We start from the raw sequence: 17,531 nt of genomic DNA, 5'->3' as shown, positions 1-17,531 counted from the left end.
ACCTAACCTGACGTTAGTCTAAACAGTATTTGATTCAATAATCGAAGATGGTTATTACATCAATAGAATTGCAGAGGGGTGAGGAAGCAGTCTTAGAGTTTTAACTTTGCAAGCGAAACCTTAGCGGAGAGTAGAAAAAAACTACGGGGAGGTAACCCCGTCCAGTAATTCTAGGTGGAGAGCATTCGTTAGTAAAGCCGTACACTATTGTCATTACAAGTATGAGGTTAGTTTATTTTTTATTTTTGTTAAGATAAAATTGCAGTCTTTCATTTGGGAAAAAAATCTAATATGAGGGTTAACAGAAAAATATTTAGTCCGGGTAAGGTTAATTTGGTGGGTTAGAAAATATTTTAAGAACACCTGTTTTATTTTCGAAAATCTTATAAGTGTCAAAAATATCAGTCCAAATTTCTCCCTGTCACGACCATCCCTCCCGATATCCGCTGTGATGAATGGGTTTAGGTTTCTTATTGATAAGATTATTTGTGCTCCACATGTAAGTCTCCATAACGCGTACGGCAGCCGTTCAGCACTTCCAGGGGAGCACTCTATTGCTACACCCAGCCCCTAACTACTACATGTAACTTATTTCCCCCCTAGTTAAGAACTTAGAATCAGAAATTTAAGTAGTCAAAATTATTAGAGTCTATTTTTTTCTAAATGATTCAATATTCTAGAGACGAGGGCCAGTCTAGTCTGACACTGTCGGTGGGTGTATAGGTGATAACAGTATTTGCATTTATTAAGTATTTCAAACTTATCTACGGAGGTTTGTTATTGAAAAATGACAAAAATTGAAAAAAACTTTGCAAAAGAATTTTCGAACAAAATTGATACGAAAAAAGTTTGTTAAAGGCTTCATTTCACCACGGGGCGGTTCATACTATCATATTTACATTTGCATGGCATTGTCACTATATAGCCTCTTTGAAAGCTGTGTCGTTGATGGGACTTTAATTACCATGCATCACGAGACACAATTCTTCGCGTATTAATACAACACTGACCGGAACTACAATCTCCAATATAAATAAACATGACGGCTGCTGAAATATCGCTGGGCATTGTGAGATTTGACAATGCCATTGTAAATTTATGTGCAAAATAAAAAATAAAAAATAAAAACACTTTTATTTCAACGAAAACAAGACCAATGTCTGCAATATCGTACAAAATGCACATCGGTTATCAGAAATATCGTCTGTTACACTGCACAATTCAACAGGGGTTCGTTACAAAGGTCTGAAATACACATATTCTGTAGACCTACTGAGGCCTAAAGTGCAAACCTACTGATATGAGTCACAGCACACATAAACATTTCAGACATTTGTAACGAACCTGTGCTCCGTCGCAAGATCACTCACTTCAAACGCTATCAGTACTACTTTGTTTGCCAATCAGCACGCGACAATACGCTGATCAAACTATTGAACGAAATTGTGTGGACTGTCGATAAGGCGGGCATTTTTAATTTTAAAAATAAATTATAAGTTAAAAAAAGAACATAAAAGGCAGAGAAAACGTAAATATAAGTATTGAACTATACGCGCATTATGATTTGTTTGCTTGCAAAGCTGTGTCATTCAAATAGATCATAAATACCATACAAAAACAGTTCAATGCTTAAATAACGGTAACATTTTACCACGGGGCGGTTCATACTATCATAACGGTAACATTTCACCACGCGGCAGTTCATACTATCATAACGGTTACATTTCACCACGGGGCGGTTCATACTATCATAACGGTAACATTTCACCACGGGGCGGTTCATACTATCATAACGGTAACATTTCACCACGGGGCAGTTCGTACTATCAAAGGCTAAAATGTCACCATATTTGACCCCGGTTCATTTCACCATGCTCCAAAATACCATGCCACACAGGCCATGCCATGAGTTTATATTTTTTGTCTTGTTTTGACCAAATGTACAATGGTAGGGGATATATACATTAGGGATGAGTTTCTGATAACGAGTAAATGATGTGTAGCGGCCGGTCACACGTAAATTCTGCGTCTGGTACCAATAAATACCGTGACTAAGTAGCCATTGGACAGGTAGTGTACGTATAACCCGGTACCCTGGGGTCATCTCCACACAGTCTTACTTAATGTCACTTCTTGTCGTACAGAGATTAGACTGGCATGGTACATGCTCATGATGCTAGACCTATATAGACCACTGTGTCTCAAGTACTGTTAGAATTATGTGAATTATAGCGAACAAAACAACATTCAGTTAAACGACACACTGTAATGAAACTAAGCCAATGAATCAGAATAAATAATCGCGAATCGGCCAATTAAACTAGAACGAATACATTCGATTCAACCAGGGTGGAAAAGACGATATGTAAGGGGTGAAGTACGAGTGTTTGTAAGGGGTGAAGAACAAGTGTTTGTAAGGGCTGAAGAACAAGTGTTTGTAAGGAGTGAACACAAAGTGTTTGTAAGGGGCGAAGAACAAGTGTTTGTAAGGGGTGAAGAACAAGTGTTGGTAAGGGGTGAAGAACAAGTGTTTGTAAGGGGTGAAGAACAAGTGTTTGTATGGGACGAAGAACAAGTGTGTGTAAGGGGCGAAGAACAAGTGTTTGTAAGGGGTGAAGAACAAGTGTTTGTAAGGGGTGAAGAACAAGTGTTTGTAAGGGGTGAAGAACAAGTGTTTGTATGGGACGAAGAACAAGTGTGTGTAAGGGGCGAAGAACAAGTGTTTGTAAGGGGTGAAGAACAAGTGTTTGTAAGGGGCGAAGAACAAGTGTTTGTAAGGGGCGAAGAACAAGTGTGTGTAAGGGCTGAAGAACAAGTGTTTGTAAGGGGTGAAGAACAAGTGTTTGTAAGGGCTGAAGAACAAGTGTTTGTAAGGGCTGAAGAACAAGTGTTTGTAAGGGGTGAAGAACAAGTGTTTGTATGGGACGAAGAACAAGTGTGTGTAAGGGGCGAAGAACAAGTGTTTGTAAGGGGTGAAGAACAAGTGTTTGTAAGGGGTGAAGAACAAGTGTTTGTAAGGGGTGAAGAACAAGTGTTTGTATGGGACGAAGAACAAGTGTGTGTAAGGGGCGAAGAACAAGTGTTTGTAAGGGGTGAAGAACAAGTGTTTGTAAGGGGCGAAGAACAAGTGTTTGTAAGGGGCGAAGAACAAGTGTGTGTAAGGGCTGAAGAACAAGTGTTTGTAAGGGGTGAAGAACAAGTGTTTGTAAGGGCTGAAGAACAAGTGTTTGTAAGGGCTGAAGAACAAGTGTTTGTAAGGGGTGAAGAACAAGTGTTTGTATGGGACGAAGAACAAGTGTGTGTAAGGGGCGAAGAACAAGTGTTTGTAAGGGATGAAGAACAAGTGTTTGTAAGGGGCGAAGAACAAGTGTTTGTAACGGGCGAAGAACAAGTGTGTGTAAGGGGTGAAGAACGAGTGTTTGTAAGGAGTGAAGAACAAGTGTTTGGAAGGGGTGAAGTACGAGTGTGTGTAAGGGGTGAAGAACAAGTGTTTGTAAGGGGTGAAGAACAAGTGTGTGTAAGGGGTGAAGAACAAGTGTGTGTAAGGGGTGAAGAACAAGTGTGTGTAAGGGGTGAAGAACAAATGTTTGTAAGGAGTGAAGAACAAGTGTATGTAAGGGGTGAAGGACAAGTGTGTGTAAGGGGTGAAGAACAGGTGTGTGTAAGGGGTGAAGAACAAGTCTGGTAAGGGGTGAAGAACAAGTGTTTGTAAGGGGTGAAGAACAAGTGTTGTAACGGCGGAAGTTGCTGAGGAATTTGTTGCCATAAACATTGTTTGTTATTGTTTGTTATCGATGTGAGGTAGGGAGGGTTTAAAGGAGTTCGACGAGGATTATATGTAATGATATTGGCGATATAACAAGACTGTTCGCATATGCGCATGTAAGTGTGTCACGTAAACTTCTAATCCTGTGTTCAACACACCATGTCACAATTTGTCTCCTATTCTTTTTACCTTTTAGAAAACATAAGTTATCTCTGCCATGCCAACATTCCGAATTGTGGACTCAATTCATGTACACTGAAGAATATTAATCACCGATGGCAAATAACAGAAGTCGCTAAACTAAGATAAACATCAATCGAACAACGGCACAGTGTTAACAGGGGCTACGCTATATCTAATTTTGATTTCCTGTGCAGACGAGTTGCTATAGGTAATACCAGGAACTTTTGCCAAAGATAATATATGGTTTTCATATTAATTTTAAGTTGTATAGATGTTAGCGATTTTCCGTAATGATAGCATCATCCATGCACCTGGGCGACCATAAAATCTTTCACTTTTTATCGATGTTGTATAAATACTAGTAGTATGTTACAGGTTTATACTGTGTTTCGGCGCTGTTACATCCAGGTTTCCATACCTTGGAAGATTCCGTAGAGATAGTAGCCAGACAAGACACTATCCCTATGACTATATCTACACAGCGCCCCCTGTGTGAGCAGTGTCCTGCCAACTTCTATCTTTGTCTATATACCTCCGCCTCACACACACACACCTGTGTGCTGGAAATAGTTCCTCTCTGGCAACACTACATATATTTATGTTGAAAGGGTGGTAACTCTTTCTTTTACGCATAACAAAGCTTTGGTTACACCGGAAATGACGTAAGAACATATACATGTGTCACACGTAACCATGAGCAACTCCATAAGATGAAAAAGGAGAATAAATAAAAGCAAGTACGGCAAAACACTATCATACGAAAATCAGCAGAATGTCTTATTAATATACTGGGGAAAATGTGTAAATTAGTCGTTTTTCACAGAAAGCATGCCCAATTGCGTTTAAATTAGGTTACTGTTTATCGGCAGGTGCCTTGCCTGTCAATATATAATACAATACATTGATATATAAAAGTTAATTGGGATGGTTTACTGAAACAGTATTTAAGTTGAGACACCTTTTGACTTGTTAAAAAAATAGAGTATTTCATTATGTATACATATAGGCCAGTTCGTGTACAACATCCTGTTAATAGCAAACCATGCAGTCTTGGCCTGATGTCCACCTTCTCCACTGCGGAACTCTTTAGTTCGTATAACAATGTCAAGGACGAACTTTCACAATCACTATACCTACATAACAGTTAGATTACCTACATATTACTGTCTGAAATTAGCAGACGTGCCGTGCAGATAAACAGGTGCGTCCGATAGAAGTAAAGACACCGCTAATCCGAGTACGTGTCTACCTAATTTTCCCAGCACGCATTACCTTTGCTGGCAAACCGTGTTTCGTGCACGTGTTCAGAAGTTTTGCCATCTAAATCAAAACATTTGTATAATGGAGAGGTGTATCTGTCAGGCAGTCAGTTAGTTCTGTTCAGCTGTTGTAGCAGTCCACTAAAGTTATCTCCTTCATAGCCTGCACTAGATATACTTCGGGACAGGGGTCTGGGGGTAAATACATTCTGAATGAATAATTGTTAACTTTCTGACACTACAGGATATTGACCAGAACAATAAGACAAACATTTGGGCCCTTAGTCATGAAACTTTTTCCATGCTCAAACTCGGATTCTTTGCTCAAACCCAATATCTTGTTCCGGTTATAAATAAAGAACAAAACAAATTATGTCAAGAACTAGGAAAACCATTTGAAGAAACTATAAACCGATGACGTTTTTAGATGGCTACGCATGATCACATGATTTACGTGAATTAAAAAAAGTTGCGTTGAGCACAGAATCCATACTGTAGCACGAGAACGCTTTCAAAAATACGGACCCATGATGCGTACACGTCATAATAATGTCATGGAAACTTTTGATAAAATTATCATGAAAAGATTTTTATTTCGAATCTTGCTCCTCAGGGAGTAATGCAGTGCAACATACGTTACATCTTTCTATTGTTCTCATTTCCGAACTCTTTTCTCTCGTCGATATCACCCTAGGCACTCGTCCTCCTATGGCCCAGGCTGTTGCAACAAACGAAAGTGCCATACAAGAGCGGATTAGCCGAAAAACAGTCTAAAATATCAAAAACGTAGGACGATATATCAGTCATTAATAAAAATGTCACAATAAATCGAATTCAGTATTAGGTACTAGTACTGAAGTATGTCTTTCATACATATTTATTAAGGTTAATGTAAATATTGATTTTTATCATAATTGTTCATTATCCAAATATATCTGTCTCCGTGATTCAGAAACTTGGAGCTTGGACACTGCTCTGCAATGTTTGGAATAAGTTTAATTATTTTTCATTGGTTTTTTTTATAAGGTAATAAGGCAATGTGCATTTCGCCTTCTAAATAACTCTTGTTACAATCAGGACACACATAGTATATACATAGAGTTTAAGATACAGACATATTTAATCATAAATCATTTAGCCGTTATTTTGTGAATTGGTTTCTTGTTTCAACTTTGTTCCAAACTTACATTAAAGTAAGCTTTAATTTATCAGGTACAACGTTTGAATTTTCTCTATCTCTATGCCATTGCTCTACGTAGAATTTTATATTGTTTATATCTAGATAGATATCACATGATAAAACCTGATCGATAGTTTTTCTACCAAGCAGGAAAGTATTAACATAAACAAACGTATGTGATGACAGATTGCGGAAGTCAATTCGTTTGGGGTACAACGGTGAATGGTAGCAGGGATCCCCAGAGCCAGCGATCGCCGATAGCTCCCCCTGCTGTTGACAGATAAACAGAACAGTGGGCATTATCCAAAGCATTGTAAATAATAATTTCCATCTTGTAAACAGACGAACAGTTTTTATAATGAAGCAATGGTTCCCGTCGTTGTGAAGCTATAATGTATTGCGTATCATATAGTGCCAACACACCAGCATCAAGTACCATGAAGCAGAACATTTAAACAAAAACAGAGTTTTTTTGGTGAGAAACCCTATGTATCATAACCATTTCATAGACCAACCATTACTTTAACAAAGACTGTTTTAGGTTTTCTTTGAGAAACCACATATGCAATGGTTTTATAGACAAGCCTTTATTATAATGAAGACTTTTGGTTCTTTTCAGTGAGAATTCCTGTGTGTCGTAATCATTTTATAAACCACCAAGCATACTGATTTTTGGAGCTTATATATGTAGACAAGTTATTAGATTTCATCAGAGGCGTATACATATATATACAGTGTATATCCCTGATTTTATATAGATTCCACAATCTGACCATAAATATAAATGAGCAATCCATTCGCTCAAATGTCATTTTGTTCACATTAAGGATACCAATGGGGTTTTTTTGGGGGGGGGGGGGGGCGGGGTCTTTGTTCACATTAAGGATGCCAATGTTTTGAGAGGAGGGGGTCTTTGTTCACATTAAGGATACCAATATTTTGTTTGCCCTTTTTTGCATTGTTGATGTGGTTTCTTTTAATATACCAACCAATAATGTATTCATATCGACAGAGCAGTGTGTCCACTTGTCTGTTGATAGTAATACATTAACCTTATCGTATTAGACGTCTAATTTACACGCTGTTTCTGTCTATATCCAGTTTCTCATCAACCTTTTCAGGTTTTGTTTTGCTATTCCTCGTAAAAATTAATAATGTATCTGTGTCCATGGCTCATATAAACATCAGAACCAGACGCGTGGACCTGCTGGAAAAGATTTCTTGTTTAACGTTTCGGGCAGTCTACACCGCCATGGTTTGTTCCAGAGATAGTAGCCATCCTTCAGGGCAATAAATAAGTTCTCTGATATCTCGTAGCGAAGATTCGAGAGATACAAATCCACAGAATTTACCCTACGATAGCAAGTGCTTCACTGTCTCGTGCCCTGCGCGTGCAGAGGTGTCATATTTCTAAAGCGAGTCAGACGAAATTCCACCTTTATAAACAGCAAATAATGCACACCCTTAATTCCAACATTACACTAAGGCTTTAGTGAATGGAGTTTGTTTACATCCGTTCGCTTCCTTAAAGAAAAGGCAATAATTATTTCGTAATAATTAGATAAGTTATCACATCGATATATTTTTGATGTCGATGTACTTGCAAACTGATGAAATCCAATTTTATACATACGTGTACACCCAATATATATATAGGTTTTGTTTTGGTGAAAAATAAAATATAAAAAGATATTATATAAATAATGTGTCTGGAGTAAGCTTCCTTGGTTGCATCAAAGACAATGTTGTGTTGTGAGTAAGCGCTGTAGATGGTTCTGGGGATAACTGCACATCCATCAGGCTACCGTCTGACTCAAGTGATGATGCGTGTATACTTTGATGATAATCAAGGCGGAACTGCGGTTTGGGGAGCGGTTCGTCTGTATAAGTATACCCGTTCGCTCTCTCCTCTCAACACTGTATCCGGATAGTACTTACCGGAACAAAGGTAAGTTTTGTATCATATTCTCAGTTAATAATGTTTCTGTGTTTGTGAATATTTAACTACATAAATGAACATCGTTATGAGAATTTCGTATGAATACAAAACATGGAAATTTTATTTTCTGATCCTACTTATCAGTGGAATTTTAGTAATGCATTTTTGTGGTGATAAAGTTTAAGCGAAAAATGTTGTGCAAGTAAAACGAAAAAGTTCGTTAAGTTTAGACAAAGAATCTTGAAATGTTTCCAAGTTAACGGAACATAATATTTCTGTTATTTAAGTATCATTTTACTCCACAAAAGATATAAATCGTCGAGAAATGATTGATTCAAAAAATCGAAATGAACGACTTGAGGCGAATGTGGAAAACCAAGTAAAGAAACTAGATGGATAAACTCCTGTATATTTCCATATAATTCTGAAAATTTGTAAATGCATAACACGCATATCTATCATGTTCTATACTTATGTAGTTAGTAACTTTATAATTAACTCATCTCAAATACAGGCTTATAATTGCAAACATCTGTCGGCTTACCAAAACAGCACAGAAACTATCGATATTATTGAAATGAACAATTAAAAAAAAAGTTCATTGACAAATTTGTTTTTCCAAAATAACAGAATTCCAATGTGTCCATAAATCTGTATACCAGTAAAATAGTTCTGGTCATACATGTACGTTAGATACGGTGTTTGTGTTAGTATCACTACGGTAACCACATGGTTTCATTACTCAACCGTAGTTATTATCTCGTTACCTGTAACTGTACAAAAATGTAACGATTCGTGACATCTATCTTGTTTGTACGAGTATTCTGCTCTGCGTATTACCCCCCACCCCGCCCCCCTCAAGCTTACTATATAGCTAGCCGATTCCAGACTCATTGTTGGCAGTGCGAAGGGGTTAATGACATGTTTCTCTGTAATGAAACTGACATATCCCGTGTATAACAGAAAAGGAGAAAAGCTCATGCAGCTTCATGAAGAATAGTCTATAGACTGCATCAGGCCGGCATTCTGGATCATCATGCCGGGGAAATAACTGGTACATCTACCAGAGATTTGTCCTCACCGGTACTCACTCATCTGTAATATCCCAAATCTTTGGCAGATAGAATAAGTGTATCGTACTGAAGAAGTGGGTTGGGATTAATTATTCTTTTAAGAAAAACAGGAAAACCACACTTCTGACTCCATAGGCAGAACGTTACAAATAATTAACAACATTAAATCTCAAAAGCAACGTTCTTTAAATCGAATTCATAATCAACATGTCTTTTTGTGCATTTCTATCCCGGCTTACGTTATTGATAATTAAATGGAATTAATAACATTTCAATTGATGCCCAATATTTACCTAGAGCACAGCTAACCATACTTATACACTGATATGTACGCATGCAGTAATGTTGTCTCAGCGCATTCTGCATAAAAAAGTAGAGATAATAGTTGCAGGATCTGTGACATCACACGTCCCATGTGCTGATCATATGTATCGCATTATCAGTATTTCTTACACTCTTTCCCTCATTTACATCTGTATTTACTCCTGCAATCGACTCAAACATCATACTTCCAGTATGTGTCTCCAGATATAACTGTCTTTACGATCCTGTATTACATAAAAACGTGTTTCCTGGTACAGATGCTATATTGATGAAGCAATGGATTCCTCCCGACCCGTTCTTCTTGTTTGAAACAAACGCGCCTGTTATTTTGGAAAACATGACTTCTTCGTTTGGCAAAGACAAAATATAATGACTTCCCCAGCATGTTACCATGCGAACACACTCTAGGAACGTGGGCTTGTTCCGTGAATCATAGCAAGCAGCTGTTTACAGTAAAAAAAAAAACCCACGTAGAACCAAGTTGTTAGTCTTAATTTATGACATCTTATCGTTAATGTTTATACGTAGTTCATTCTATCGAATTTATGACATTGTTTATACACATATCACACATGTCCTGTTGTAGCTGTCTCGTTGATAACGGAAAGTACACATAACATGACAGTTAGATAAAAATGTCATTCAAAATGTCGACATGCAGTAAAAACAACTACTTTATTGACACCGGTACTCATATAAGTGATGAAACATGTTTGTCTTGTTACTAGATCAAGTAATGTTAGCACTTTAATATTTGTCAGTGTTACTCACACAAGTACTTACAATTTTGCTATATTTTGTCAACATAACCCGTGGACGAGAATACAACATTGCTATTTTTTTATCTTTTTTTTTTACTACTAAAACAAGTACTTTAAACATTGTTCTACGTTTGTCATTGCTGCTAGTATTATAAGAACATTGTAATATTTGTCATTCTTAAACTTTTGCCATTTTTGCTAGTACAAGTAATTAAAACATTGTCATATTTGTCAATGTTACTTATTGAAGTAATTTAACCGGTTCTGTATTTTGTCACTGTCACTATAACAAATGCTGAAAACAATGTTGTACCTTTCAATGTTACTGTTACCCTCAGATTCCCAGATACTGTAGTACAAACAATAAACTCCAATCGTGTGGTACTATTTTGTATTAGACTTGAAGGTAAGCGTAGACGTGTGCCTAGCTCAGAGGCTTACAATGGAACTGCCTTGTTACATACAGGATACTCTCAATATACCTTTACATGACAATTAATTAACTAAACAATAACTCTTAACAGTCACTTATTCAAGTAATTGTAAAACATTGTATCATTTGGCAATGGTATGAGTCTTAAGTCAACTTAGCTATGGTAAATGCTTTTGATCTTATTATGAAACCGGCAAACATGAACATTGTTAGCCACAACGCTAGTTGAACTTGTTTAGCCTAATGGAAAACAAATGACCCCCTTCTAACGCAGTGAGTATCTCTTAGCCAGGCAACAAAGTAAACAGTCTACATTGAACTCGTCCCCATCCGCTAGAGTACTTATCTTGTCGTTCCCTTTCAGGCATCAAGCATTCCAGTTCAAAATGGCGAGGAGAAAGATTCCGTGAGTATTATCTATCACTGTTTTGTTAACTCTTTATATGTAATATAGGTAACTAGGTAGGATTGTGTGGATTGTTAAGCTTATTTATGACAAAATGTATCAAAGTTATCATTTACATGTGTTCATTTGATGTACTTGTCTTGTAAGTATATAGCACAAGTTAAATGTCTGTTTATACAATAAATAACAGAAGTGATCATATGTATTTATAAAGAAATAACATAAGTTTATGTGTATAATAAAAAAAAAATGATATTGGATTGAACAGTACGATAAGACAGTTAATATCCGTATGCACAATAAATGATCAAATTTTGATATATGATTGTACTATAAAATATAATATTATTTCCTGTATGTACATGTACAATGAATATCATTAAGGTAATATCTGTATGTAAATTAACATTTGTATGTGATGTTCCCAGTAAGAAATGTGTTTACATTAAAAAGGTAGGTATAAGTCAATATATATAGAATAGATTTCATACGCTAATATCTGTATGTACAATAAATATAGTTCGTTAATATCTGTATGTACAATAAATATCGTTCGTTAATATCTGTATGTACAATAAATATCGTTCGTTAATATCTGTATGTACAATAAATATCGTTCGTTAATATCTGTATGTACAATAAATATCGTTCGTTAATATCTGTATGTACAATAAATATCGTTCGTTAATATCTGTATGTACAATAAATATCGTTCGTTAATATCTGTATGTACAATAAATATCGTTCGTTAATATCTGTATGTACAATAAATATCGTTCGTTAATATCTGTATGTACAATAAATATCGTTCGTTAATATCTGTATGTTCAATAAATATCGTTCGTTAATAATTGTATGTACAATAAATATCGTTCGTTAATATCTGTATGTCTGTATGTGCCACAGGATATTACATGTATTAAATGTATGTGTGTAAATACATTGATTAACTTCTGTGCATAGGGAACATTCCAAGCATACGTGAGCATTTAAACAATAGTTTTATGCAAACAAAGAAATAACAAGTATGCCTTTAATTCGGTATACATTCCTCGCCTGAGATTACAATCACCAGTATATGAGATATGTGTATGGACCTCCTGTCATACCAATCATGTAACACTCCATTTTATCTTGATCGATTTAGCAGATAGTAATGACATAATCGCCGTCAATTCATTGTACGTGCTCCATACCTAATCAATCTTCCTTGTCGGCCGCTAGAACATATTCTGTCGGTAAATATGCAACAACTCTTGAAACTTCAGACTCTAGAACAAGTCTCATTCTGCAACGGATAACGCCCTGCGATATTCTAAGCATTGCTGAGTCAGTTTGCACTCAAGATAAGAATGTTGCATGTGGTTCTTCTTTTGAATCTCGTTATATTTAATAGCTTAAACTCTAGAACTCACGTTGTAAGGTCAAAGGTCACCGGTTTGTGTATCGTCTGCACTGGCGCTATCTCAAATGTAGAAAAGATGCTGAACTCCTGCCAACAGATTTCGGCTGATTAAAAGTATGGTCGATGTCCACCCCGTTTATGGTTAACGTGCATGATCTATAACTAGCCCTTTTAGTATAGTTTTGTATAAAATTAATGCAGGAGTGATACTAAGTTGTCGTACACACTGGAAAAGCATCATAAGACAGATAAATACTTTATATATATATTAGATTCATTGTGATTTCAAGCTTCCTACACTACGTTAAGCTCTGTAGTCTTGCTCTACAAAATTCGTGTGCGGTATATATGTGGATTTTTTTTTAGTTTTGTTCATCTCCGCTGAATGCACGCGCACTCCGCTTTTATGTAGCTACCTATATAAGTATAAATGTTTAACTGATCTTCAGCAATAGAAGTTAAGTTAAAATCAGTATAATACCTTTGTTTTTTAACATTTTCGCTAGGATTATATATCATAAAACGATGCGCAGTTTAGTAATGCTACTCCAAGCGCATGCGTTTCATATTTCACGGCAAATTGGTCTCACCCTGGGTTCATTACACACGAGTTATTTCCAGTGTACGAGTTATCTAGTACGTATAATCCCTCGGTTGTTATTAGGTCACTATACCGGAAGTAAGGCAATGGGTCGGATTGTATATCACTTTACCTTTTTCGGAGGCGCCCTTTTACTTTCAATTATGAATTCGAATTTCATTTTGATAAGTTCTTCATTTTCATGAAAGTAAAATTAAATGTTTGTTTATTTGAGAGGTTTTAAGTCTGCTTCACTATATCGTGTAGGTCTGTTATCAAGCAGACGAATACGTGACAATACGTACCTGTTATGAGCAGGCGCTGTTATTCCAATTAAGCAAACGTAAATACATTTGTCCATTTCGTAAAAGAATAGACATTTTTAAAGACATTGGGATCGTTATAGAGTTCTCGTAATTATTGCATCATAGCGAATTCTGAGCGTGAAATTCTGATGCAATTATCCTGTGTTAATTTTAACCGTTGTAGTTAAGGAAAATGTTTCCATTTAGAGGAACTAAATTTGGAAATATATTTAAGACGTTATAGTTTTATGTCTGAACATGTATTTTATCATCTTTTCAAATAAAGAAAATTTAAGTCTAATTTATAATCAATCGATGAAAAATACACCAAGAAATAATTTAATACTTTAAATTGAAGAACGTTTTGGAGTGTTATCTTTAAAGAACGCATTTATATCAAATTAATATCTTTCAAGATACAATGTGGTAGACTTTGCTGGTGGATATTCTGAGTGCCTGAAGTTTGCCGTAATCTTGATGGCCACAGTAATCTCTTTTAAATAGTTACACGTTTTATAATATACACACGCATTACATATAGCCAATGCCCCTCAAAATTTGAAAATCATGTATTTAAGGGGTTGTTCGCACACTCCTTCTGTTTTATCAGTAGTTAACACCAATTAAGATTTCAAACTTTCTGGCCCCTATGATCAACGTTGAGTCTTTGAAGGACGAAACAGCTGTGTGATACAGTGTGTTTTCAATTTTGACTTACTATAGCTATTACCAACATTTTAAAGGATCAACTGTATTGATTTTTTCTGCCCCCTAGCTTCTTTCGGGGGTTCCTTTGACCACTAATTTTTGGAAACAGGTAATGAATTGCTCGGGATGTTATGCTGTAATAGTCAAACGATACATTCGCTTTGTTTGTTTATTTATTTTAGGCAGCGAAGCGAACATCTACCTTTTGAATATTCAAGAATAATTATTCCACCTTTTCTTCCAAAGTTGAACAAACGAATTTGCTTTAACGTTTGGGTCGAGAGGATTTAGGTTCTCATGATGCTTAATATTTAATACTATATTTCTAGATATCTTCAACAGTTATAATTATTTTAAATTTGTCTGCTACATTAAGGATAATTTTAAAGTACAAATCTTCACCCAAACGCCATTGAAAAAAAAGGATTAATGACAATCTAGTGTTTAAAACATGATATAGACGATTAGAATCTGAACACATTTCGAAAACAAGGCTACATGAAAAGTTGACCTATTAAAAGTGAAGGACACTTTTTATTTAGCGGTGTTAAATCACCAGAATATCTTACAATGAGGACAATTTAAAACCGAGGATTCCTGTTATCTAACGCGGTTAGATCTCGCAGATTCGTGCCAATTAACACGGTTTTTTAATTGTTCTAACTCTTTTTTATTAACAGAAAGGAAGTACAGGCCGTTTTTGATCGTTATGTCAGCGGTACTGCCAAGCGTCTGGATGAAAAAGAAGCGCTGGATATGTTGCAGACGGAGTTTAGCCTCTCTGCAGATGAAGCTCAGATTATGTTTGATTCGTTTGACAAAGACAAGAACAAGATCATGAGTATTTGGGAGTTTCAACAGTTCTACGAGACAGCTGGCAGCAAGTAAGTTGTATCTGAATAAATGCAAATAAACGAACAATGTGTTTAATTTTTCTTCTTTTAATATTGTTTTAAAGTGTTACATTCCTAACAGACCTGATTAATAAGTCTAAATTTTAAAGCTAAAATATAGCCCATTGCCATTTCTCTTTATAGTGCTACTGAAGCTGTTAAGTGTTTTCACGATCTCGATTCTGACGGAAGTGGAAAACTGGATCCGGAAGAGGCGAGAAAAGGGCTGGAGGGAATGAAGACAGGAACCGGAAGATGTTTAGAAGAAAAAGAAATCGATTTTTTCATGAAAACTGCATCTGACGATGATGGTATGCTGGACATTGCTATGTTTGTGAGCCTTCTACATAGGCTGAAGTTGTACAAGTCCCCACCACCGCCCAAAAATGTTAAATGTCACGTGTTAGGCGAGAAATGATTTGTTAAACCATGGAATATCAACTGAGGGCGATCAACACCAATGTTACCGCAGACAGTTATTTATTTATTCATTTCTACTTTGAATGTTCAAATCTTTCATTGCATTGTATTTCATCATTATGAATCATTTATCATTTTTTATTTTTTTTTATTTAAAAAAGTTAAATTACATTTGACATTCTTAAATGCTTATATAAAACAGGTTGGTGATATGATGCGGATTGGTAATACGTGTTACACAATTTGTTTATAATTGTAAAAACATTTCAACGCATCGATGAAAATTACACAATTTTATCATGCAACAAGACGATACAAAATTTTTATTGCACTGTATTCATAGCTTGATCGTAATAATTTCTATAAAAAAAGGAGTTTGCATTTCCAGTCCTTTGGAGTCATAAAGTTGTCATTATTTTTAAATGTATTATTACGTTATGTCATGATTCACATAACATTTCGTGAATAACACTACTCATTGTTATTTTTCTACGATTATAAATCACCAGGTAAATAAACGTTGTTTCTAAATACAATGTCGCATCTTTTTGTTTTACAATTCTTTTTTCATATGTATTTCTTAAAATTTTGAATGCTTATCTTCTTTCATGCTGTGAAGATGCAGTAGAACGAAATGTATGTAACATTGTCGATACAAGAACACAAGCAAACAGCAAAGCGGACACGAAATTATAGAACCCTTGTGTGTCTTTAATTTCAATTTCTGAATACAAATCATATACAAGTAAAATGAAATTCCTGGTATTCTACGACAATACACCATCGATACACCTACCTTTATATATAAGTTACATTTTTTTACATCCCTTTTCATTAACAGTTGTATGAGTTCAACAAGAAGTTATGCAAAATGCACTCGGAACACCTCGCCCCGATAACAATACCTTTCGTCTATGGTTACATGACCGAATTGAATCAGCAAAAATGTTCACTTTGACGTATTGCGGTAAATGCCTATTTCGAGATAAAACTTTAAATTAGAAATGCTTGTTTTGGGGTATGTTTAAAATGCCTATGAAGGATATAACTTTAAATGAAGGACATGCATTCATCGATATATTGTATTTTTAAATTTCATATAATGCCATTGTAATTGGTTGAACCTTAAAATATTAATATTTACATTATGTGTTGCATTTGCCTATATGTCGTTAGTAAACAAAATTCCAGTATATGAGGCTGTAAACTGCAATTTACAGTGATTCGGTCAGTGTAGGGACATGCATGGCCACCAGATACTTTCGGTATCAAAAGGGATTTATAGTAAGAGAACTTTCTGGGTTAGTTAGCATTTATCAATGTAGGTCATCGCAAAAAATAAAGCAACTTGACAAATTATGACAATATAAATATATTATAAGATGAGTAAGTACCACAAAATTATTGTAAGCGCAATTCTAGATACGAAGTTACCAAGTTTGTCAACGTTATCACACAGGGGCTCGGTTTCGAGATTTTGAGTTATGCATAACATCAGTGAATAACCACAACACTAAAATTCAGCATTTATAAAACCTTGTAAAAGTCGAAGGTATCAACAAGGTTTTAGAATGTGTATAAATACCTTTTTAAGTGTTGTGGTTCTTCATTGATGTTATTCATTACTCAAAATCATGAAATCAAGCCCCTGTGAACGTCGTCTGCTAGCGATGCTATCTTACCGATTAGACATGGAATCTGTTTCAAACGAAATGTCATTGGAATCGTTATCACCTACTGAAAGGACCACTTTGATTTAAAAATTCCGAGTATATATACTTCTGAAAATAACGAAATATTCCAGTCGATGGAAACATAAGCGTTTCTGAGGAAACAATAAAGTCCGTTTAACGCCGCATCACTTCCAAATACATGTAATCTATCAATGCGCGAAAA

General features: G+C 35.6%; 2 protein-coding genes across 2 annotated transcripts; both read left to right on the top strand.

Annotated features, from left to right (window-relative positions):
* The first annotated feature begins 47 nt into the window (after nt 1-47).
* LOC110445092 (cilia- and flagella-associated protein 251-like) lies at nt 48-3,688 on the top strand. The gene is made up of 2 exons (XM_021489481.1): nt 48-78; nt 2,349-3,688. The coding sequence occupies exons 1-2, from the start codon at nt 48-50 to the stop codon at nt 3,686-3,688; spliced, it is 1,371 nt and encodes a 456-aa protein (XP_021345156.1).
* Nucleotides 3,689-8,214: 4,526 nt separating this feature from the next.
* LOC110445081 lies at nt 8,215-16,175 on the top strand. The gene is made up of 4 exons (XM_021489470.1): nt 8,215-8,336; nt 11,283-11,324; nt 15,003-15,206; nt 15,360-16,175. The coding sequence occupies exons 2-4, from the start codon at nt 11,305-11,307 to the stop codon at nt 15,631-15,633; spliced, it is 498 nt and encodes a 165-aa protein (XP_021345145.1). The 5' UTR covers nt 8,215-8,336; nt 11,283-11,304; the 3' UTR covers nt 15,634-16,175.
* The last annotated feature ends 1,356 nt before the right edge of the window (nt 16,176-17,531 follow it).

The sequence above is a fragment of the Mizuhopecten yessoensis genome, unplaced genomic scaffold, assembly GCF_002113885.1.
Source record: "Mizuhopecten yessoensis strain PY_sf001 unplaced genomic scaffold, ASM211388v2 scaffold2711.2, whole genome shotgun sequence".
NCBI lineage: Eukaryota > Metazoa > Mollusca > Bivalvia > Pectinida > Pectinidae > Mizuhopecten > Mizuhopecten yessoensis.
Note: the sequence above shows the minus strand (reverse complement) of the source record. Positions and strands in the feature narration are given on the sequence as shown.

Bases quoted from the DNA above. Each gene is read 5' to 3' on its own strand.
- LOC110445092 (XM_021489481.1), top strand. From the start codon at position 48: ATGGTTATTACATCAATAGAATTGCAGAGGG. The intron at 79-2,348 runs GTGAGGAAGCAG...CGATTCAACCAG, and splicing joins ATCAATAGAATTGCAGAGGG to GGTGGAAAAGACGATATGTA.
- LOC110445081 (XM_021489470.1), top strand. From the start codon at position 11,305: ATGGCGAGGAGAAAGATTCC. The intron at 11,325-15,002 runs GTGAGTATTATC...TTTTATTAACAG, and splicing joins ATGGCGAGGAGAAAGATTCC to AAAGGAAGTACAGGCCGTTT. The intron at 15,207-15,359 runs GTAAGTTGTATC...TTCTCTTTATAG, and splicing joins TACGAGACAGCTGGCAGCAA to TGCTACTGAAGCTGTTAAGT.